The sequence below is a fragment of the Cynocephalus volans genome, chromosome 9 (genome assembly GCF_027409185.1).
Source record: "Cynocephalus volans isolate mCynVol1 chromosome 9, mCynVol1.pri, whole genome shotgun sequence".
Lineage (NCBI taxonomy): Eukaryota > Metazoa > Chordata > Mammalia > Dermoptera > Cynocephalidae > Cynocephalus > Cynocephalus volans.
In genome coordinates this window covers 1900734-1922760 of record NC_084468.1, presented here as the reverse complement: position 1 = coordinate 1922760, position 22027 = coordinate 1900734, and the positions used below count along the sequence as shown (strand labels likewise).

General features: G+C 55.0%; 1 protein-coding gene and 1 long non-coding RNA gene across 3 annotated transcripts in view; one reads left to right on the top strand and one right to left on the bottom strand.

Annotated features, from left to right (window-relative positions):
* Window positions 1-21782, top strand: part of ZFYVE28 (zinc finger FYVE-type containing 28) — a 128593-nt gene extending 106811 nt beyond the window's left edge. The window contains exons 9-13 of the mRNA XM_063108177.1: window positions 17655-17809; window positions 18074-18190; window positions 19123-19227; window positions 20153-20256; window positions 20691-21782. Of these exons, the coding sequence (XP_062964247.1) occupies window positions 17655-17809; window positions 18074-18190; window positions 19123-19227; window positions 20153-20256; window positions 20691-20822 (613 nt within the window). The 3' untranslated portion in view covers window positions 20823-21782. The remainder of the gene's footprint in view (window positions 1-17654; window positions 17810-18073; window positions 18191-19122; window positions 19228-20152; window positions 20257-20690) is intronic.
* On the bottom strand, window positions 16571-21586 carry LOC134386137 (uncharacterized). 2 transcript variants are annotated; one of them, XR_010024453.1, is made up of 4 exons: window positions 20159-21586; window positions 19072-19207; window positions 17632-17824; window positions 16571-17116 (listed from the first exon to the last, which is right to left on the bottom strand). It is a non-coding gene; the product is annotated as an uncharacterized LOC134386137 (long non-coding RNA). The 2 variants fall into 2 exon arrangements; XR_010024452.1 differs by lacking the exon at window positions 19072-19207.
* Window positions 21783-22027: the final 245 nt, after the last annotated feature.

Here is a 22027-nt window from a genome sequence, read left to right as displayed (position 1 = left end):
AATTAGGATTGTTTCATAGCACAGAGAGTGCCAATGGGCAGCTCCGTTAGTGAGAGCAATCAGGGAAGGCTTCCCCCAGGAGGTGGCATTTGCTGAGACTGGAATGAAGGGAATGGGCTGCAGGAAAGGTGCCAGATAGAGGATCTGTGCAGGCCCAGGGCCTGGGAGGGAGCAGGGGAACGAGAGGAGAGCCGAGGATGTGAGGGTGGCAGGGATTCTCAGAGAGCTTTGTCTGGCAGGGTGGCCAGGAGATATTTCTCTGAGAGGAGAAACAACATCCTAGGTGGTAGCATGTACACATGGTGGTGACGTGGCCACCTGGTATCTTAAAAATAGTTTTAAACAGCTTTATGGAAATATAATTGCATACAATAAGTGGCATTACATGAGAGTTCCAGTTCCTCCATCTCCTTGTCAACACTTAGTATGGTCGGTCTTTTTAGCTTTAGCCATTCTGATAGGTATGAAGTGCTATCTCATTGTGGTTTTAATTTGCATTTCCCTAAGAAATAACGATGTTGAGCATCTTTTCCTGTTCTATTTGCCATCAGTACATGTTCTTTGGTAAAGTGTCTGTTCAGATCTTTTGCTGTTTCTTTCAATTGGTTTGTTTGTTTCCATATTGAATTTTGAGAATTCTTTAAATATTCTGGATATAAGTCCATTATTGGATATGTGATTTGAAAATATTTCTTCCTACTTGGTGGCATGTCTTTTCATTCTGACAGTATCTTCTGAAGAGCAGAAGTTCTTAATTTTGATGAAGTCCAATTTTTCAATTTTTTATTTTATGGATTGTTTGTGATTTTGGCATCATATCTAAGAATTATTTTCATAATCCCAAATCACAAAGGTTTTTCTTGTGTTTTCTCTGGATTTCTTATGCTTTTAGGTTTTACATTTATGTCTGATTCCATTTAGAGTTAAATTTTGTATATGCTGTGAGGCGTGGATCAAAGTTTTGATTTGTTTTGCATAAGGAAAGCCTATTATTCCAGAATTATTTGTTGGAAAAGACTGTCCTTTCTACACTGAATTGCCTTTGTACCTTTGTCAAAAATCAGTTGGCCAAATTTGTGTGGGTTTATTTCTGGACTCTCTAGTCTTTCTATTGATCTGTTCACCTATTCTGACACCAATACCCCACTCTCTTGAACATGGTAGTCTCATAATAAGCCTTAAAGTCAGGTAGTGTAAATCTTCAACTTTTTTCTTCTTTTTCAAAGTTGTTTTGGTCATTCTGCATCCTTTGTGTTTCCGTATGAATTTTAGCACCAGATTGTCAATTTTTTCAGGAAAAAAAAAAGCCTGCTGTGATTTTGATTGGGATTATGTGGAATCCCTATATCAATTAGGGAAGAATTAACATCTTAATAATATTGAGTCTTCTGATTCATGAACACAATATATCTCTCCATTTATTTAGGTATTTAATTTTTCTCCTCATTGTTTTATGGTCTTATTGTACATCTTTGTACATCTTTTGTCTGGTTTATCCATAAGTACTTTATATTTTTTGATACTATTTAAAGAGGTTTTTTTTTTTTTTTTTTTTTTTTGTAATTTCAATTTCCAATTGTTCACTGCTAATATACAGAAAAAATTTGGTTTTTGTACATTGATGTTTTATCCTACAACCTTGCTGAACTCACCTTATTAGTTTTGGTAGTTTTTTTGTTTTGTTTTCTGAAGATTTTATTAGATTTTCTGCCTCAATGATCTTGTCATCTGAGAATAAAGACAGTTTTACTCCTTCTCTTCAATTGGATGTCCTTTATTTCTTTTTCTTGCATTTTTTTAGTGAGCCAGAACCTCCAGTACAATGTTGAATAGAAGTGATGACATAGGACAACTTTGCCGTGTTCCAGAGCATTCAGTATCTGCCACTGTGACATGAGCTAGAGGATTTTCATAGATGTCCTATATCTTCCAAAATAAAAAGGAGGTTTGCTCCTGTTCCCAGTTTGCTGAAAACTTTGATCAAGAATAGATGGATTTTCTCAAATGCTTTTTCTTCATCTTTTGGGATAGTCATATAGCTTTTCCGTTTTAGTCTGTTAATGTGATAAATCATATCGATTGATGTTCAGATGTTAAGCCAACCTTGCATTCCTGGGGCGTTCCATACTTGGCATGAGGTGTTATCCTTTTAATACATTGCTGGCTTTGACTTGTTAAAATTTTGCTAAGAATTTTGCATCTATGTTTGTGAGGAGCGTTGGGCGGTGGTTTTCTTTTCTTCTAATGCCCATTTCTAGCTTGGTTGTCAGAGTAATGCTGGGATCCTAAAATGAGTTGGGGAACATTCCCACCTTTTTAATTTTCTAGACGAGTTTGTGTAGAATTGGCATTATTTCTGTCTTAAATATTAGATAGACTACATTGGTGAAGCCATCTGGGCCCGGAGCTTTCTTTGTGGGAAGGTTTTTAACTACAAATTCCATTTCTTTGTAGATGTGTTTCTATTCAGTTACCCATGTCTTGTTTCATCAGTGGGAGAGTTTGTTTGCCTCCATGCTGCGGGATCCTTCGTCTCTGCCATCCTCCTGACCCCCGACAAGTGCTGATGACACCATACAGTCCTCTGCTCAGGACTCTCCAGGGCTCCCTGTTCTCCCTGCCTCTTGGCATCAACCTTGGTGACCTGACCCAGCCCAGCCAATCCTCCCCCAGGCTGGCTTCCCTCCTCCCTGCCATCATGTTCCATCCGACAGAGGCCCTGCTTCTAGACCGTCTCTGGCTCTTCCGCCTCTGGTCCTTATCTGCTCCTTATGCCATTATCCCCTCTATGCTATGATGTCCCTCCCTGTCCCTTCTGCACCTAGCCACCATAGTACAGTCCCATGTAGTGCCTTAGACGAGCCCATGGGAGGCTCTGCCAGTGTTTCCATTGTCATCCAGCTTGCTGGGGCAAATGCACTGGCCCTTGGCCCAGTGAAAGTGAGGTGGGGCCAAGGGCTGGAGGAGGCAGGTCTCAGAGGACGTCCAAGGGAACATCAAGACTCATGTTCAGCCTCTCATGTCCTGATTCTCTCCCACCGGCTTCTGCCCCTGCAGCCCAGCCTATGCTGGGCCCTGCCCTGACCTGCTGCCTGTCAACCCAGTGCAGCGCCAAAGATGTGCTGGTAGTGGCCCAGCCCCTGCTTTCCCAGCACAGATGAATTTGAACCCCTCAGGCAGGGTCCCCATCCTCACCTGGGTGTATGGGGCATGTGGACATCTGTGGGGGGTGCTGCCTTGCTTGGGGTCAGCCCCAGGAGAAGGGGACTGGGCAGGGTCCAGGCCTGCTGTGCTGCACCTCAAGGTACAGCCATCTGTTCCCCTCTCCCCACAGTCCCTGGAGCAGGGCCACAGCCCCCTGAACACTTATTAGCCCAGGCACTCCGGGGAAGTGTTGATGTCAACCAAGGTTAATTCCGGCCAAACTCCCTGTGCCTTCGGGCATCAGCGTACTCCACAGCTATGGGGTGGATGCCAGGGGCTTTGAGCTGCAGTGGAGCCTGCTTGGTAAGGTAGGGAGGGGAGGGGGTTTCCTTCTGAGCTGAGCTGAGGGCACGAGGTGAGAGCTGGGTGGCCCCAGCAGTGTCCCCAGGAATCATTTTCATCTACCCCATGGGACCCGGGAAATTCCAGCCTGAACAGCCATTTCTCCAAAGCAGAGTGCCTCCTGCCATTGTCACTGTGGCAAAACAAGAGAGAATGGGTTTAAATTGCTGACGTTGGTGCAGAAGGGAGAGCAGGACATGGTCCACCAGCAAGTTCACCCGCTGCCCCAAGATTCACCAGCCATAGTGGCTCCTGTTCAGAGCTTTTAAAAGCAGCAAACGCTCAGAAGAAGTCTGGAAGGTGTGATACAAGAAAGGTGACAGAAGTTCCTCTGCTCACGTGGCAGCGATAGATGTGTATGTGTGTATGTGTGTGTGTATGTGTGTGTATACTTGTGTGTATGTGTATATATGTATGCATGCGTGTGCATGCATGTGTGTATATACATGTGTGCATGTATGTGTGTGTTTATTTGTGAGTATGTTTGTGTGTGTGTACCCGTTTTGCTTATCTACATTTCCTAATTTTTTAGAGTGCACATGTATGGCATCTGTAATTAAGAAGTAATAATGTAAAGATCAGGTTCTGATCCATAATAATGGGAGCTTTTTAAGAGCTGGGTCATGTGCCAGGCCTGGGCCCGTTAGAACCAGACTCCTTGGCTGAGGGGAGGGGTGTGTGCCTGGCCTCAAGCGGGGCAGCGAGGGGCTAGGTGAGCGCTGCAAAGCCATGCCCGGCTTGCCCCCCAGCCTGCAGCATGGGGGGTGAGGCCAGCCCAGGGAGCTGACTTCTTAAGAGACTCAGTGAGCCGTGGGAGTCAGCAGCTGCTTTGGGCCCCAGGGACAAGTGTTCCCACCTGTCTCTGCTGCACCCCCCAGACCCCCGGCTTTGGGAGACATCTCCTGGGGGCCATCAGTGAGCAGCGTTGTAGCCTCACCAATGGTCAGAGCTGGACAGGGCAGATGGGCTCAGGGCCTGGTGGACAGACAGGACCTGCCAGGTTGGCTGCGGGTCCATAGGATTACCACAGCAACTCGGGAGGTGACCTTCGGCCCGCAACCTGCTGGTCACCGGGCACCATTGCCTCCCATCCTCTGATGCCCCTTTTACAGCCCACGAGACGGACCTGGGAGCTGCCGGGCCCTTCCAGAGCGCTGTCTACACTCTCTGGGCTCCAGGGACAACAGCATGGGTGGCCTTTCCTCCCTGAGCTGATGTCACCCATTGTTCCCTCAGGGCACAGCTGCTGGCCTGCGACTGGGGGAGGCAGCTCTGATGGAGCCGAGGCGCATCCTGCTCACTGAGGCTTCTGTCTACAGGCGTCGGGACAGGATGACATCAGTGGGGACGGTGGGCTCCCTTGGGCCTGTCCACTCTCTGTCTGCTGTCTGTCCTCCCCCATCTGAGGACTTTGTTAGCCCCTCAGGGCTCTGCTGAGTGTCCCCTGGCTGAAGAGGGCCCACTGGAGCTTCTGGCACCTGGCTGCCCCCAGTGTGGCAGGGGACTAAAGCTCACTGGGTCCCTTCTGGGCCATCACAGTGATGACTGGGGGAGACAGGTGTCCTGATGCCTGGTGCACAGGCCCCAGGTCGTCTAGGGTCAGCCGTTTCACAGTGGATACTCTGTTGGGAGGCGATGTGCCTGCAGACCAGTGTGGGCAAACCCTCGGACCCTCCAGGGCTGGGCCCGGCTTGATGCCCACCTCCTGCCTGGCCCCCCAGAGGGCTGACCTCTGACAGGGCAGGTGGAAGGAGCCTGTGGCCCTGAGGCCTGGCCCATTGGCCTCAGCTTCTTCGCCATACCCTTCACAGTTAGCCCTGGGGGAGGCTGTGGTTCAGCTCTTGCTACAGGCCCAGGCCCTGCAGTGCCAGGACCTGAGTGCTGCCACGCCCACCCTGTCACATGTGCTTGGGAGTGTCCTTCTGCTGAGGACCCCGTGTGGCGGTTTTGCTTTGCCTTTTTACAGACAAGAAACAGAGGTCTCCTGCCCACACGCAGGGGTGCTGGTGTCTGAGGGCCTTCGGTCCACACTAACTTCCCCCTGGGGCAGTGGCTACGTGCCTGGGTCCCCTCGGAAGTCCTTGCCAGTCACCAGCCCAGAGCCCCTCGTGGGTGGGTGTTGCTGGTCTGCTGTGGGCCCAGCACCCAGCTCGGGCCAGCTGTCTCTCTCCCCGGACCCTGTAGCAGGTGCTCGCCAGACCCCTTCCCCTTCACAGGCCATTGCCTGGCCTCATTAAAGGTGGGTGTGGGGGGTGTGGTCTCACATGCCGGTTTTCCTGGGAGCCGACTCTGGGGCCAGAAGGGCGGGCCAGGAGCAGAGCTCCAGGGCACAGCGGCTGCAGCTGGGAGGTGCTGTAGACCCTGGGGCTTGTGTGGCCTTGGGGACAGGTGGGGCCACACCTCTGCTCAGGCTGTGCCGCCTCCCCCAGGAAGCCCTCCCTGCTGCACGGTGACGATCTCTCTCTGGCATAGGCGGCGGTGGGATCGCTTCTGCCTCCCTAGATGGGAGGACCCTGCAGGCAGGACCCCTGCGTGCTGAGGTGGCTGGGGCAGGAAGCCACGGGTGGGGAGAGCATGAAAGACACGAGGACACTCGCTCTTCCCGGGATCGGCTCATCTCCAGGATGTCAGCGATGATGCTGCTTAATTAGAGCGAGTGGGGAAATGAGCCCATTTTCAGGGTTTCACGCTTCTAAACCCAGCGTCTGTTTGCTTTCGGTACTTGGAACCAAGCTGCGAGTACTTGCTGCCCTGCGGCGACTCCCCGACACCCTGGGCCGTCCCTCTGCATGTGCACAGGAGCCCCGGGAGGCGGCGGCAGGGGTGGGAGGGCGAGGGCGGCTGTGCCCAGCCCTGCTGCTGGCTCTCGCTGAGACTTGCTTTGTTTCTGCCGTCAGCTCACCGCGCTGTGTCTGCAGTGCTCCAGGCCTGTGGCATCTGGTGGCACAGCACTGCAGCTCCGCAGCCTGGCTGGGGGCCGGCTCCGGCCCTGTCCACGCACCATCTGCGGTCCTCGCCGGGGCATGATCATTCCCACTGTATAGGAAGAAACACAGAGGACCCGAGACATACGGTGATTTGCCCATGGTCAGAGGGCCGGTCAACAGTGGAGCAGGACTCAAATCCAGGACAGGCTGACTCCAAAACCCAGGGGCGTTTCACAGCACCACCATCCTGGAACAAATGTGGGTGTGAACGGGAACCCCAATGCATGTACACGTGCGTGACCCGCAGAGACCGCTGCAGTTCCCATGGTTGCAGGCGCTTGCGGGCATGTCATCTCATGTGCAAAAGCTGCTCTTGTCATCTGCCTGACACTTGTCCCAACCCTCCCCTGGCCATGGTGACTGACCAGTGACAACCTTGTCACAGGCTGGACTGGGCCCTTCCCTGGACCTCTGTAAAGGGGCTGTGGGGGGCTCTAGTGGCACACCCCCAAATTGGTGAGTGCTTAGGAAGCCACGTTAGATGATGGAGGGGACGGGCTGGGAGGATGGATTGGCCTAGAATGCTCTGAAAAGCAGCGAGATTGGTTGGGGTTCAAGGCATCCCCAAATGGTGGTCTGTCTTTAACATGTAACACACCTGGGATCTCACCTTTAAATTATTTAATTTAAAATTAAAACATGACAGGATACAATTTTAAAGGAATGCACAGGTAATATAGGCAAGTAAATTATGTTTTTAAAAAATCAGAGGCTCTAGTGTGATGCGTTCTAGAAACGGGTTTGAAAGCCACCGCGGGCTAAGGTCTGGTGGCCGCTGGGTCAGGGCCAGGCTGGGCTGGGGTTTTATCGAGGCTGGAGCCCTCTGCTCAGACGCTCTGACAGTCAAGGCCTATTTGGAACAGACAGGACATGAGAGGGAGCACTGGGGACCGTGACGCTTGGTCTGGTCATCTTGTGCCCCTCTGTCTGCTCCACAACCTGGAAAGGAGACACTGGTCCCCACACCTGCGCGAGTCTGTGCAGCCGTCCCCCGCTGCGGAGGGACAGCAGCGCCCACTCCTGCAGGGGCGGGGCCGGGTGTCATCGAGCTTCTGAGCGCGCTCACGCTCGTGGGCACGTGCACACACACGTGTGCCCTCGCTCACACAGGTGCACACCCAGGCCCATACGAGGGTGCTTCAAAACGTTCATGATAACATGAAATTAAAAGATGATACGAATCTTCCCATGAACTTTTTGAAGACCACCCATGTGTACACATTCACATTCTCACACTGTCACATACGTGCTCTGACACGCCAGTGCACACTCACAGAAACACACACGTATCTGTGCTCACCTCGCATACACGCTCACGCACACGTGCATACGTTCACACACACATGCACACGTGGGCGCTTCAGTGGCGGGGAAGGGTGTCCCCTCAGCTCCAGCCGCCCTAGCACGGTCAGGGACCCCAGCCCTCTGGGATGCTGAGGTGGGGGAGGATCTGCCCTGGGCCTGGGCATTTGTGGAGAAGCTTCACCCACTGCAGCCCCCACTGTCAGGGCAGTACCGTGGGGCCAGGCCCCCGAGAAACTGGGCAGAGGCAGCCCCCATAAGGCTCTGCCAGTGGGGCCCCTGCTGAGCCTGCCACACCCACCCACTGCCCCCACCGTTGATGCAGCAGAAGTGCCGTGTCACAAAAGGCACTCAGAGCTGGGGACTTAAAGCTCCTGAGGGCGCTTGGGACCTTCCTTTCCCACCTTGTGCCCCTAGTGCCTCTGCACAGGAGTGGTGGCCTCGACCACCTACACGCCGTGCACCACTAGTGCACAGTGCAGACAGCACACGGCTCTGCTGCACAAAGCACATTCCCTGCATGTTTACACATCAATTACAGACTTACAATCCCTTAAGCGATTTAAGCCATGATTATATGTTTAGCGTGACCGCCTCCTTTGAATGCTTCAACATTTAAGCATGCTTTATTAGTATGAGGTATTTCCACTGACTGCCAGGGATGACCCTGCCTCTCCTGTGACTGCATGTGCCAGGTACTGAGCCCCCCAGGGCATCCGTGCTGAGCCAGCACCTTAAAGACAGGACCTGACATGTCCAGTCCCATCAGTAGCTCTCTTCCTGTCCCATTCTGGGGTGAGAGAGCAAGGTTCTGGGCCAAGTAACCCACCCAGGGTCACCCAGTGGGTGAGAGATGGTCTCAGGATTGGATTACAGATTCCACCCCTAGATTATCATTCTGGGGCTGCTGTAACAAAGCACCCACAAACTGAGAGGCTTAAAACAACAGAAAATTGTTCTCTTACAGTTCTGGAGGCCAGAAGTCTGAGGTCAAGTTGCTGGCAGGGCGACAGTCCATCTGGAGGCTTTAGGGGGAGGTCCTTCCTGCCTCTTCCAGCTTCTGGGGGCTCCTGGTGTTTCTTTGGCTTGTGGCCACATCGCTGTGACCTCCGCCTGTGTCTGTGTCTCCTCTTCTGTCTCTTATAAGGTCGCTTACTGGATTTAGGGCCCGCGCAGGTAATCTGGGGTAGTCCCATCTTGAGATCCTTAATTACATCTGCAGGGACCTTTTTCTCAAAATGTTGTAGTCACAGATTCCCTGGATTTGATGTGGACATATCACATTTTGGTGGGCCACCATCCAGCCCACTATGACGTCAGTCCTGGGCTACTCACCCGTCTAGTCTCCCCTTGTCCCTGGAAGAAGCGTTCAGATGCATCTTCGTGGCACAGCAGGAGAGGAGAGGGCCCAGAGACAGCTCCACGGCTGTGAGCTTTTCAGCAGGCCCTGCTGGTCGATCTCATTCCCTAATCCAGTTCGGCATTAGAGCACTGGAGGAGGTGTTTATTCCTGCAGAGAGCCCACTCTAAAGCTTTCCCCTGGGTCTCTTCCTGCTGTTTGTAAAGCACATACATGTTGCAGGGCTGTCTTTGGTGAAGAGAGGCAGCAATGAACGGAACAGACAGAAGTTGCTGCCCTAGCCAGCCTTACGTTCTCCCAGAGGGAGACAGCAGGCCAGCCACGTGTGCTTTGTCAGAGAGCTGAGTGCCGAGGAGCAGCAGTGCAGGGTAGGGGCAGGAGGGGGATTGGGGTAGGGTCTGTTTGTGACCACTGGACAGGGAAGGCCTCTCTGATAGGAGGATGCTGTGATAGATTCCAAAGGAGCCAGGGGCTACTGGGGTTGTCCAGGAAAGGAGCATTCTGGGCTCAGTGACTTCCATGCAAAGGCCCTGTGGCCACAGCATGCCTGGCTTGTCTGTACAGCAAGGAGCAAGCTGAGAGGAGTGACGAGGAGAGAGAGGAGGAGCGGCGGTTGACAGGGTTGGGGAATGGGGCATTTGCGCAGTGGAGGGACATGTGCTGACTTTTGTTTGAGAAGGTTCTCTACCCTGGACATGTGAGGGTCTTGGTAGGTGCTCTGGCTCCTTGAGACGGCCCCGGATGGGGTCAGGGCAGTCTGTGCCTGGCAGGGCCTAGATGCTGAGCTCCTCTGAGGCCTCGGAATTGTGGCCCCCTGGTGCCCAGTCCAGGTCTGTGGTCAGATGTGGAGCTCCAGGCCGCCTGGGTCTGCTCCACCCCCAGGCCCTCATCAGGGGCATCAAGCATGCCCTCCACCCCTGGCACTCCTGGAAATCAGTCCCCAGGCTGCCTGCCAACCTGCTGCTGGGGCCATGAGGGGAAGTGGAAGGCCCGGGCCTGGATCTTCCAAACCGCCGTGAAGTGCCCGCTGTCTGCCTCGCGTGGCTGCTGTGCTGGTCAGACGGTGGCGCCTGCGGAAATACCCCGGAGCACCTGTAGTGCTGTGGCCTCCCCACTGACGTGCAGGGGCCTCTCCTGGGCAGGAGACACAGGCCAGATTGGGGGGCCAGACCCAAGCATGAAACCCTTCCGGCATCTGTTTCATGCCACCCGTTATGTCACCGTGCTTCCTGGGATCAGTGACTGCCATTCTGGAGTTCCGTGGCCCCGACCATCACTGAGGTGTTTGCCTGCAGATGTGAGTTCCCCATTGAGGGTCCTGTGGTAGCCATTGGCCAGCATTCAGGGTGGCTGTGTGACCAGGCCCACCCGCAGTGCCCTGAGAGGATATCTGTCACTGTGCAAGGGAGGTGCGGGTGACCCTGCCCTGGGGCCACTTTCCCTCCAATTGGACAGGCTCTTGGGGCCTCAGGCTGACCGAGGGCATCAGTGCAGGTGCTGGGGTGGCCACATTGCTCCTGTTCCTCACAGGCCCCAGGCTCTAGTGTGGTGGCCTGGACAGATGCACATGAGCTCTGGGGAAAGGGTCTGTGCATGTCAGAGCCTCCCAAGCCAGGACACACCCTCCAAAGCAGACTCTGTGCGAGGGCGCTTTGAATTTGCTTCTGGCTCTTTCCCAGCATGTCTGCCTCCACTCAGCTCCTCAGTTACAATGTCTGTCCATTGTGTCATTCAGCTATGCTGTGTAAGAAGCTGTCATACACCTAGTGGTTTCAGACAGTGCTGGTCGTTATCTCACATTTTCTGCAGTCACATGTCTGGTGTGGCCTGACTGGTGTTGGCATCAGGGCTGTATTCTCACCTGGAGATGTTCGCAGGTATGGAGCTCAGTGCTGCACAGCCTCGGAGGCGAAGCCTCCCTGGTTCACAGGAGTCTGGCCTGCCTAGCCGCCTGCCCGATGGCTACCCCCAAGAAGGGCAGGACTCCGGGCTGACTTCTGTTCCCTGCCTTTTTGGCACCCTCAGGCTGAGAGCTATTAGGTCTCCTTAGCACAAAGAGGGGGGCTGGCCTGGGGGCTGTGGGGTAGAAACTGTGAGGCCCACCTGTGGGAGAGGAGCGAGTGGGCAGGTGCCTGCGCAGGGGGCTCTCCTTGCCTGACCCCCATGCTCCCCATGAGGACCTAGGTCCCATAGCAGCAAATCCCAGACTGGGGTTTCTGTGCCCCATAGGGTGCCTGTTGGATCGAATTTGGGGACAGGGTTGGGGAGCAGCAACTGGTCCCAAGAGTGTCTGTAAGGACGCGCAGGCTCGTGCCTGCTGCCCTGGAGGCTAGAGGAGCTTGTGCCCTGGAGGGAGCTCCAAGAGAAGCAAGATCGGATGACACATTCAGAAGAGGCCTCCCGACCCCAGCTGGAGTCTGCTGTGGAGGACCACAGGGACAGCAGCACCGGGCAGACCACCAGTCAGCTGGCCGGGGGCTGTGGCACCCAAGTCCCTGCTTCCATTTCCAGCCTCCTGGTTCAGCTCTTTCCTGATCCGCACCTGCCCTCCGGGTCCCGCTGTTCCTCCGTCTTATAATTTCTTCCCGCCATAGACTTGAGCCAGTTCCCACAGTGACAGTAGCTTGTCTGAGTATGCTCTCATCAGGGAGCAGAATGTTTCCCCTTCTCTGGTTCCCAGCCTGTGCGCATTCCCATGGGGACCTGTTGTTGGAGTCAGGAGCCATGCAAGGAGACTTGACTTCCAGTAGAATGCAGTCATGCATAAAACCACAAAGGAGAATGACTTTGCAGGTGGCTAGAGAGGAAAGGAAGCAGGAAGATTCCAGTCTGTTCAGAAGAAATTAGCATATTTGCTGCCCATGGTTATTTGAGCTGACACCACCAGGTGCACAAGCCTGCAACCACTGTGCCGGTCAGTGCGACATGTGAGTCTCCTAGAGCTACCTTACGAAAGCACCACAAACGTGGCAGCTTAAACCCCAGAGATGGTCCCACAGTTCTGGAGGCCAGAAGTCAAGGTTGATGCATGGGCAGGGTTGGTTCCTTCTGGGGCTGTGAGGAGGACCTGCGCCAGGCCTCTCCTCCAGCTCCTGGGTTGCTGGCAGCCATAGGCGTTCCTTTGCTCATGGAAGCATCACCCCGATCTCCACCTGTGGGTTCACATGGCGTTCTCGCTCTACGTGTGCAGGTGCCCAAATTTCCCCTTTTAGTAAGGATGCTCTTTGGAGCATCCTTTGGGGAGCGATGACCGAGGCCGAGGTCCAGGCCCTGCAGCACGCTCACAAGGCCCCGCCCAGCAGGCCTCGCCACAAGCCTCGGTCTCATCTACCCTCTCCCAGTGTAACCAGCACGGGCTCCCAGTCTGTGGGCTGCTTCCCGCCTCTTGGCCTTTGCTCAAGCTGTCCTCACGCTGCTGCCTCTGGGAAGCCCCCTGACACACCAGGCCTCTTTTCAGCCTGAGCAGAGTCCCTCCTCTGACCTCCCATTACAGCACCCTGTTCATGGTTCTTCCATTACTCTTTCCATATTGTATGATAACTAACTGTTCACAGATAGGTACTTATCTCTGCTCTCAGACTGTGAGCTAAGGACTGAACTGCGCAATTCCTGCCTTATAGTTGGTGCTTAGTCCAACTACAGGGGGACTAATGTTAGTTATGTTTGTAGGGCAGGTGGGTGGGTGATTGGATGGATGGATGATTGATGAATGGATGGATAGATGGGTGGATGGGTGGATGGATCGGTGGGTGGATGGATGGATGGGTGGACGGATGGAGGATTAGATAGATGGGTGATGAGTATGTGGAGGTATAGATGGATGGATGATTGGATAGATGGGTGGGTGTTTGTGGTGGATGGATGGATGAATTTTGCAAGGAGCAGCCATCCCACCATCTGCATCAGGGCCCAAGGTAGCTCATTGGAATTGGTGTGTGGTTGTGCAAATGTCTAAGCTTTCAATTTTCCCATGTCCAAGTGCATCTAAGCCTGTCTCTGGAGCCTGTCAGTCGCTCTCGTTACTCCATGTTTTTCTCTTAATTAGGCCTTTGCAAGGGGTCTCAAGGGCTCACAGATTAATCTATCTGATGTCATAGCAAGAAACATCTTGTAATGCTGTTAGTTGTTCCAAGTAGGTATTTCTCTTATTTCTCACCAGAGAATGACATTTCATGGTAATTCAAACCAAAGTGGAATTGTTGCCGGGAATTTGTGCTGCCTTCTGTAAAAGACTGTGGTGCGCAGCAGACTCCAGGCGGGCAGCAGTGTCAGGACCATCCAGAAGCTGCAGAAGTGGCAGGATTTTTTGACACCTGGGTGGACGTGCTAAAGTAACGTTGGTTGGCTGGGTTGATGGTGGTGACAAGAGTTCGGACTGCACAGCGAGGCACAGGAAGCCGCTGCCAGGGCTGGTGGCCCTTGCTCCTCCAGCTCTGCCTCTCGCGGCTCAGAGCCACATGTCACCCTGACTGTACCCGTCTTGCCGTAGCGATGGAGCCACTGGCACCAGCTGGCTTCTTGGCTGTGTCTTGTTCATGTGCGTGGCTCCCCTGCTAGACTTGGCTTTTGGGGACACACACAGGGTCTGGGTCATCCCTGGGACCCTCCTCCACGGCCCCACCCTGTCTGCCCGGCAGCTGCCCATGCACAGTCAGCACTTTCAAAGACAGCATTCCTGGCTCTCCAGTGTGCAGTGATGCCCATCTGCCTGGCCCCTGGGAACAGGCTGACCAGGACAGGACCCAAGCGCAGGCTCCACGTGAAACCCAGGCTCCCTCCAGCGTTCTCTTCCTTTGTTCCCCCTTGGCCCTTCCGAGTCCAGCCGGGTTCCCTGCGGGCAGTGCCTCCTTGGTTTTTCGTTCGGTGACCAGTCTCTTTGGGAAGCCCCTTGGCGCTCTTGATGGAAATCAACTGCCCACAAATGTATCGGTTTATTTACGGACTCTCAACTCTATCCCATTGGTCTGTATGTCTGTCCTATGTCAGTGCCACACAGTCTTGATTACTGCAGTTTCACATCAAATTTCAAATCACAAGTCTGATTCTTCCTTTCTTTTTTCCTTTCTTTCCTTTTTTTTTTTTTAAACGTTGTTTTGGCTATTCTGGGTCCCTGGCATTTCCATATGCATTTTAGGGTCAGCTTGTCAATTTTTGCAAGAAAAAACAAAAAGAAAAAACAGCTGAGATTTTTATGTGGACTGCATTGAGTCTGGAGGTCAGTCTGGGGAGTATTGCCATCTCAGCAGTAGCAAGTCTTCTGATCCGTGAACACAAGATACTTAGGTCCTCTTTAATTTCTTCCAATGATATTTTATAGTTTTCAGTGTATAACTCTTCTATTTCTTTTGTTAAATTTATTCCAAACATTTTAATCTTTTTGATGCTGCTGTACATGGGATTGTTTTCTTAATTTTCACTTTATTGCTACCATATCTAACAAGTGATTTTTTAATTTTTAAAAAATTTTAAAATTTTATTTACTTTATTTTTTAAAAAAATGACCGGTAAGGGATCTGAACCCGTGGCCTTGGTGTTGTCAGCACCACACTCTCCCAAGTGAGCCACGGGCTGGCCCCACAAGTGATTTTTTTTTTTTAATTGATATATAATATACATGCCATAAAGTCCACCCTTTTAAAAGGTGTATGGTCCAGGGTTTTGGTGTGTGGAGACTTTTGTGCTGAGCCCTCACCAGTCCAGCCCTCGCTGCCACATACATGCCTGCTCGGTTCCTTTCCTCTGCTCTCCTCGTCCCCAGTTCTTTTTTTCTTTATTTTAAAAATTTTTTGGCAAAATGTATGAACATAAAATTTACTATTTTAGCCACCTTTAAGTGCACAGCTCAGCGTCACTAAGCACACTCACGGTGTTGTGCAACAGTCACCAACATCCACCTCCAGAACCTTTTCATCTTCCCAGACTGAAACTCTGTCCCCACTGAACACCCACTCCCTGCTTCCCCACCCCCAGCCCCTGGCACCTGCCCTTCCACTTTCTGTTGCTGTGAATTTGACTGCTCTAGGGACCTCATATAAATGTGATCCTATAGTATTTGTCCTTTTGAGACAGGCTTATTTCACTGAGCATAAAGAGCTCAAGGTTCATCCATGTTGCAGTATGAGTCAGAATTTCCTTCCTTCTCCAGGCTGCACGCTATTCCGTGGTATGGATGCACCACGTAGTCTTTATCCAATCGTCTGTCGATGGACGCTTGGCTGTTGTGAATAACACTGCTATGAACATTTGTGTACAAGTATCTGTTTGAGTCCCTGCTTTCAATTCTTTCGGGTGAGGTTGTCCACTGAGACTGGGGGTGCTAAATAGAAATTGACATCCTGGACAGTGAAGGCCCCACCCCCTTTCCTGACCCGACTCCCAAGGTGGGGGGCAGTGAGGCTGAAGGTCAGGGGCTTCATCTCTGCAGAAACGGGGCCACCCAGGATGGGAGAGCAGCAGATCCCCATTCGGGTCCCAGCAGAGGGTGCAGTCCCATGTGCCAGCACGCCCAGCCCCATCCGCCAGCCTCCCGCCGCTTCTCTGTGTTCCAGTGAATATCCACACGCTAGAACGTGACAGTACAACCCACACTCCGGCCCCCGCCTCCACTGAAGGAAGGAGCCCTGGAGCTCTGGGGCCTCTTCCAGCCCCAGCCTCCCTCTGCGCTGGAGCAGGCCACGTCCTGAGTTCTCGGGTGTGTCGCTCCTTTGTGCTTCTGGGTGGTTTTACACCATAAGGATGTATCGCTCAGAGAGACACTGGGCAGTCCCATGTGTTTGTCCACCGTGTGTGAGGAGACTCATGCAACACGCGAGATTCACTCATGTCAGTGACGGGGCTGTGGCTGGCTGACCTCTGTGACCTCTGCTGGTGCCTGCCCAGGTCACGGTTGGTTTTCCCTGCCATCGCTCATGGGCGTGGGCTCCTTTCCAGTCTTCCGCTGGATCACAGAGTGCTGCGTCAGAGATTCTGCCATGTCTGCAAACGTACCAAGACAGATGTTTTGGGTGTGCGCTGGTGACAGATCCCTGGGCAGCTCCATTGTACTCAGATGGTGCCAAATTAAAGTGGTTGCACCAATTTCTGCTCCCTCCAGCAACGTGAAGGTTCCTGTGGCTCCACCCACACTCTTAAGTGCAGGACAGGAGCCGAGGATCCCCCCGGCATTGGAGGCCAGCCTCCACCATCATGAAAAACTGACCAAACAAACGAACCAACTCCACCCCCAAAAAGGGGAAATCAGAGACTGTGCAGGCTGCCAATGGCAATTTTTTAAAAGTTATAACAAATATTTTTAGATAGACAAAAGATTTTGCATCCACGAAACAATAGTAAGAGCAGGAAATTAAAAACCTGCCAGCAGAAATTAAAGTGTCAATGGTAAAATTGGAAGAAAAAAAATTAAAAATGAAATGGGAAGAAAAAAATTGAGGAAATTTTCCAGAAAGTGGGACAAAAAGACAGAAAGATTATAGGATATAAATTGTTGTAAAATTGGAGGGTCGGTGAGTGCATTGCCTGGAATTAGCCCTGACCCAGTACAAGCCCAAATGCGAGCGCCATTTACACAGTCACGGTGGGGTCCGCACGGCAAAGCTAATCTCGACCGAGGCCACGGCTGCCGGGAGGACGGAGACGGAAGCACGTGGCGGGGAAGCACGTGCTAGACTCCCCCGGCTGCTGTGACAAAGCACCACAGACTGGGTGGCCTATGTGAACAGAGACTTATTCTCTCACAGTCTGGAGCCCAGAAGTCCCCAATGTGGCAGGGCCGTGCTCCCTCTGCGGGCTCTGGGGAGGCGCCTTCCTGCCTCTTCCAGCTTCTGGTGGCTGCAGCTGTCCCTTGGCTGTGGCTGCATCGCTCCAGCGTTTGTCTCCACAGTCACAGAGCCTCCTCTCCTCTGTGCTCCGTCCCCTCTTCTGTCTGGTATAAGGACACTGTCACTGGATTTAGGTCCCATCCTGATAATCCAGGATGGTCTCATCTCAAGATCCTTCGCTTAACTGTGTCTACAGAGACCCTCTTTCCAACTAAGGTCCAGGGGTCAGGGTGAGGACAGGTCTTTGGGGACCCATTCAGCTCAGCACAGGTGGGATGACAGGTGAGCTGAATCTTCCGCAGGAGAAAGTCAGGAGACACCGTTAACCCAGGAATGCAAGACGGAGCAGCTACGCCTGCGAGCTGGCATCTGTACCAGGAGGCCCAGCAGAAGGACGGGGCGTGGCTGCCTCAGGGTCACAGGAGTCCAAGCCTGGGCGGGGCAGGGGCTGGGTCAGGCCCTCCTGCTATTACGTTGATGACATTTAAAGTTAGGTTACAGGAAAGTTGCACATCTGGGCAACCCAACTCCCGTGGGTTGCCTGTGGGGACGTGGGTTTTTGTCTCGATCTGCAGACCCTCAGGCTCCAGACCCCTCGCATGCCCCCGGCCCCACATACCCAGTGTCTCCTTCTTTGTGCAGTGGCTCCATGGCTGGTTCCTGCTCCTTAGACAAGATCAAGCTGGAGGCCACCCCCGCAGCCACGCAGGCCACACCCACGGCCATAAGAGAGAAGATCCGGTCCAGGTTCCACAGCAGTCACGACCTGATCCACCGCCTGTTTGTCTGCATTTCGGGTGCGATGTCTGGGCCTGGGAAGGAGCGTGGGTGTGACTTCAGGGAGCAGAGGCAGGTGGGGTGCACAGCCTCTTTACTTTGCACCCCACTGGGCGAGCGCTCCTGTCCTCAGGGAAGGGCCAGAGCCGCCTCAGCAGGGAGGCGGGGAGGGGTCTGTGCAGGTGTGGTGGGCACCACCCCGGAGGGCACTGCGCCCAGGAGCTGTGCAGCAGCTGCCCCGCCTTCACCTGCCCTGTCACTCTTACGTGGTCCTACTCCCTCAGGGGTGGCGGACCAGCTGCAGACAAACTACGCGAGTGACCTGAGGAGCATCCTCAAGACACTGTTTGAGGTCATGGCCACCAAGCCAGAGACTGACGACAAGGAAAAGTTAAAGAAGGGTGAGTGCCCCTCGGGATGGGCTCTGAGCTGGGCCAGCATCGCGTCCACCGCCCCCCAGCCCTGGGCACACACGGCCTCCTTTCAGGGCAACCATGCCCCCCAGGATCCGTATGACCTGCCACCTTCCAAATGTTCCAGCTTGTCTCCTGGGGGACCCAGGGATGCCCAGAGAGCCCACCTGCCGAGAGGTGGCTCCACCCTTGCAACTGGGCAGGTGGGTCACGACCCCCCACGCTCGCACAAGCAGCACCTGGGTCGTGTCCCCCTGCACACACGGCAGCAAGGAACCTAACTTCCTGCTGCTGACAGACTCTGTGGGGTCCTGGGGTGGGAAAGGGGGCTCAAGCCCTGCTCAGCAGTCCCTTGTGCTGGGCTGAGGCACCTGTTCTGGGGGAGCTGCCCCTCACCGCAGAGGCTTCCACTCATGGGTTGTCTGGGCACACAGGGCAGCCCACCCAGTCCTAGAGCCCTGGCCCAGCAGGGCATGTCCTGGACAGCAGGGAGGAGCCCATGTGCTGACCCAGCCCTGTCCCCAGAATCCACACCACTAGGCTGCTTTCTGCCAGGGAACTCATGGCAGGGCTGCCTTCTGGAAACCACAATTCAGAGGAGGGAGAGACATGGACTGGCTTTGCAGACAGGGCTGGTGCGCCCCTCAGGCCACACGCTGGACAGGGCATGCCGACATCAAGCTGCACAGAGTCCTTGCCCACCTCAGGGATCACAGTCCAGGGGGACCTCACCACCCACAGCGCAGGGGCCCTGGGGCTGGGTGTCCAGCCCCATGCCTCAGGGCTCACCACACCTGGCTGGGATCAGCACCAGCCTATAGGGACCACTCACTCCATGACTGCTGGTCATAGCACCCAGGTGTGCTCACCGGGGCCAGGTGACTGGGCTCAACCACATTGCACACCCCTTTCTCTTCCAGTCACTCAGACCCTGCGGAGTGCGGCCTTGGAGGACTGCGTACTCTGCCAGGAGACCCTGTCATCCTCTGAACTCGCAGCCAAGACCTGTGATGGAGACTTCGAAGGTGTGTGGGAAGCCCGGGCCAGGGGCCACATGCTGCCTGCTGAGCGGAGAGCAGCAGCCCCTGCCCCTCCCCAGGGGAGATAGCCTCCCACGCCCACATCCCCTCCTTGGCTCCCGGGGTGTGCACAGAGGCCCCTTAGTGACCTCGGGCCAGCTGCTTAATGTCTCTGAGCCTGGTGTGCACAAGGTAACAGGTGAGCGGAGCAGGGAGGTGCCGGGGTGGAGGCCTTGGCTGCGGCTGCAGGTGGCTGGTCAGGAGCACAGGCCGCACCTGACAGCTCAGCATTTCACTGGCTCCGCAGGAAGGGCCTCACATGGCAGCCTTCAGGAGCTGCCCGGGACACAAGCGGGGCGCTATGAGTCACAGGGACCTTTTTCATGGGGGTGGAGGGAGTCATATGAGAGCCTGGCGACCCCTCCCCTGGAGGCTGGCTGGAGGCAGGTCAGGGGCACTGCAGCACATTTGTGGGGAGAGGGCAGCCCGAGGCCTTCAGAGGGGCCGGTGGCAGAATGGAAGACAGGCCCCTGGGTGCCGGGAGGCCTGGGAGAGGTGCTGAGACAGAGGACGGCAGATAGGCCTGACCAGGGTGACCAGAACTGGCTGGGAGAGCTTGGGAGAGAGAGGGCCATGGCCAAGGCACCGTCATCCAGGTGGACACTCCCTGCCGCATGTCCTGAGACCAGGTGGCCTGGCGTGGCCTGGTCCGGGGCACGGGCTGCAGCTGGGGTGTGATTGCTGGACACTGCCAAGAGCTGTGACGAGCTACGTGTCTGTGAGATGCCATCAGTTTCCTGAAGTCGCAGCCAGTGTAGTCCAGGGAGGACTGGAAAGTGGGCCAGAGACGCCTGCGCACCCCTGGGCCTCTGGTCCCCCCAGCCCACCTGCCCCTGCTGTTGCTGATGTGCCCCTGCTCTCGTTGTGACAGACCCACCTGAGTGGGTGCCAGATGAGGCCTGTGGCGTCTGCACCGCTTGCAAAGCACCCTTCACCGTCATCCGCCGGAAGCACCACTGCCGAAGCTGCGGGAAGGTAGGCGGCGCCTGTGGAGTTGGCGCACCGCATCCTGGGGTGCGTCCGCAGGCACACCACGAGGTCTGGAAGTCAGGACCGAGGCCCTGGGAGGCTGGCCAGGCCTCTGGGGTCCATGAAGAGGGCCCCTGAGTCCCAGGTCCTGCTTTGACTCTAGGCATCTGGCCCACAAACCCTGGTTGGTGCCCATGTCCAGCCTCGCCATTTCAGAGCCAGGGACAGGGGACAGAGGGTCTGGATAGGAGGCTGCAGGGGACTTGGTGCGGGGCCTGAACCCCCTCGGGAGCCCATGCCCTTGCTCAGTCTCCTGAGGCCTCAGCTCCACAGCTCCTAGGGCCCGGCAGACCCCCAGCCACAAGCGCCCTGCCTGGTCTGGGTGGGCGGGTGTGTGGGCTGGCGAGGCCCGCCCTGCTCACGGCCCCCCTCGGTTCCAGATCTTCTGCTCCCGCTGCTCCTCGCACTCGGCGCCGCTGCCCCGCTATGGGCAGGTGAAGCCCGTCCGCGTGTGCACGCACTGCTACATGTTCCACGTCACGCCCTTCTACAGGGACAAGCCTGGCGTGTGACGCGGCGCCGAGGCACTCCCTGACCTCCCAGGAAGGAGGGGCTGCACCGTGCCTCATCCTGGCCGCGCTGCTGGAGGGTCTCTCTGCATCTCACTAAGCTGCTGCTGCCACCGCTGCTTCCAGAATGTCCAGAGCCTCGGTCCCACCCAGCCCGGCCTCCCCACTGCAGGGACCCCAGGCCAGCCGCAGGGGCTGACAGTAGGTTCGTTTGGCCCGTGGGGGGACCCTGGATTGGGAGGCCTGGTGGCTGTCTCCAGGGCTGAGGGCCTAGGCATGGCCAGGGACGTCTCGCCCGTCCATCTGAGCGGATGGCGGATATGTACAGGAGCGTGGCCACTCTGCACAGCCTCCTCTGCTGCGGAGAATCTGGAAGCAAGAGCGAGGGACGAGGGTGGCCTCCCCATGTGTTTACCAAACCAAAAATTCCAGGCTGTCCATCTGTCCCCTGCAGCCAGCCAGCTCATTCCCCAGTGCCCACCCCCACCGTCCCACCTCAGGACCTTGGCTGAACAACACACATCTCATTTCTTCTCGGAGGGGCAAGTGTGGGCAGCCGACCAGTGCTCCCCTGGGTACGCAGGTGCCCCTGGTGTCTGACCGCCTTGTCCACCTGCTGCCGGAACGGGGACTGGCCAGGCAAAGAGTCCCACAGGCAGAGGTTTCTCGGATTCTCGGGCCAGGCTCACAGGGCAGCCCAGGACCACCTGGGGCCTCCCACTCAGCTGCCACCACCCCCACCCTCTGCACTCCCAGCACCCTGGCTCCCTTCCTCGGTCCCCCGAGTGGCCAGCACCCGGGCTGGCAGCCGAGTGGCCCCAGTGCGGCACCTACTCAGGCTTAAATCTCAGGCTTCACGTCACAGTGATGATGGCTGTTTTATTTTTAGAGATGACACACCTGCCGCTTCTTTTCTAGAATGAAACCCAGCTACCATTTAACCGTGGCGCAAACACGCTCAGAAACGGCTTCTGGGGAGAAGCGTACATGGAGGGAATTTGTGCATTGAGATTATTTTTATTTTCTAAGTGCTGTAACTCGGAACCATTTCCATAAATCTATTTAAGGGTCGCGGACGCTCTCGTTTCTTCTGTGGACACCGGCTCCTCGTGCTCATCCCAGGAGCGATGCGTTTGCGCTCACATGGGCTCCCCTCTAGGAAGCTGGGGGCTTCTGGATTCTTGGGACAATTGAGGGATCCCCTCGGC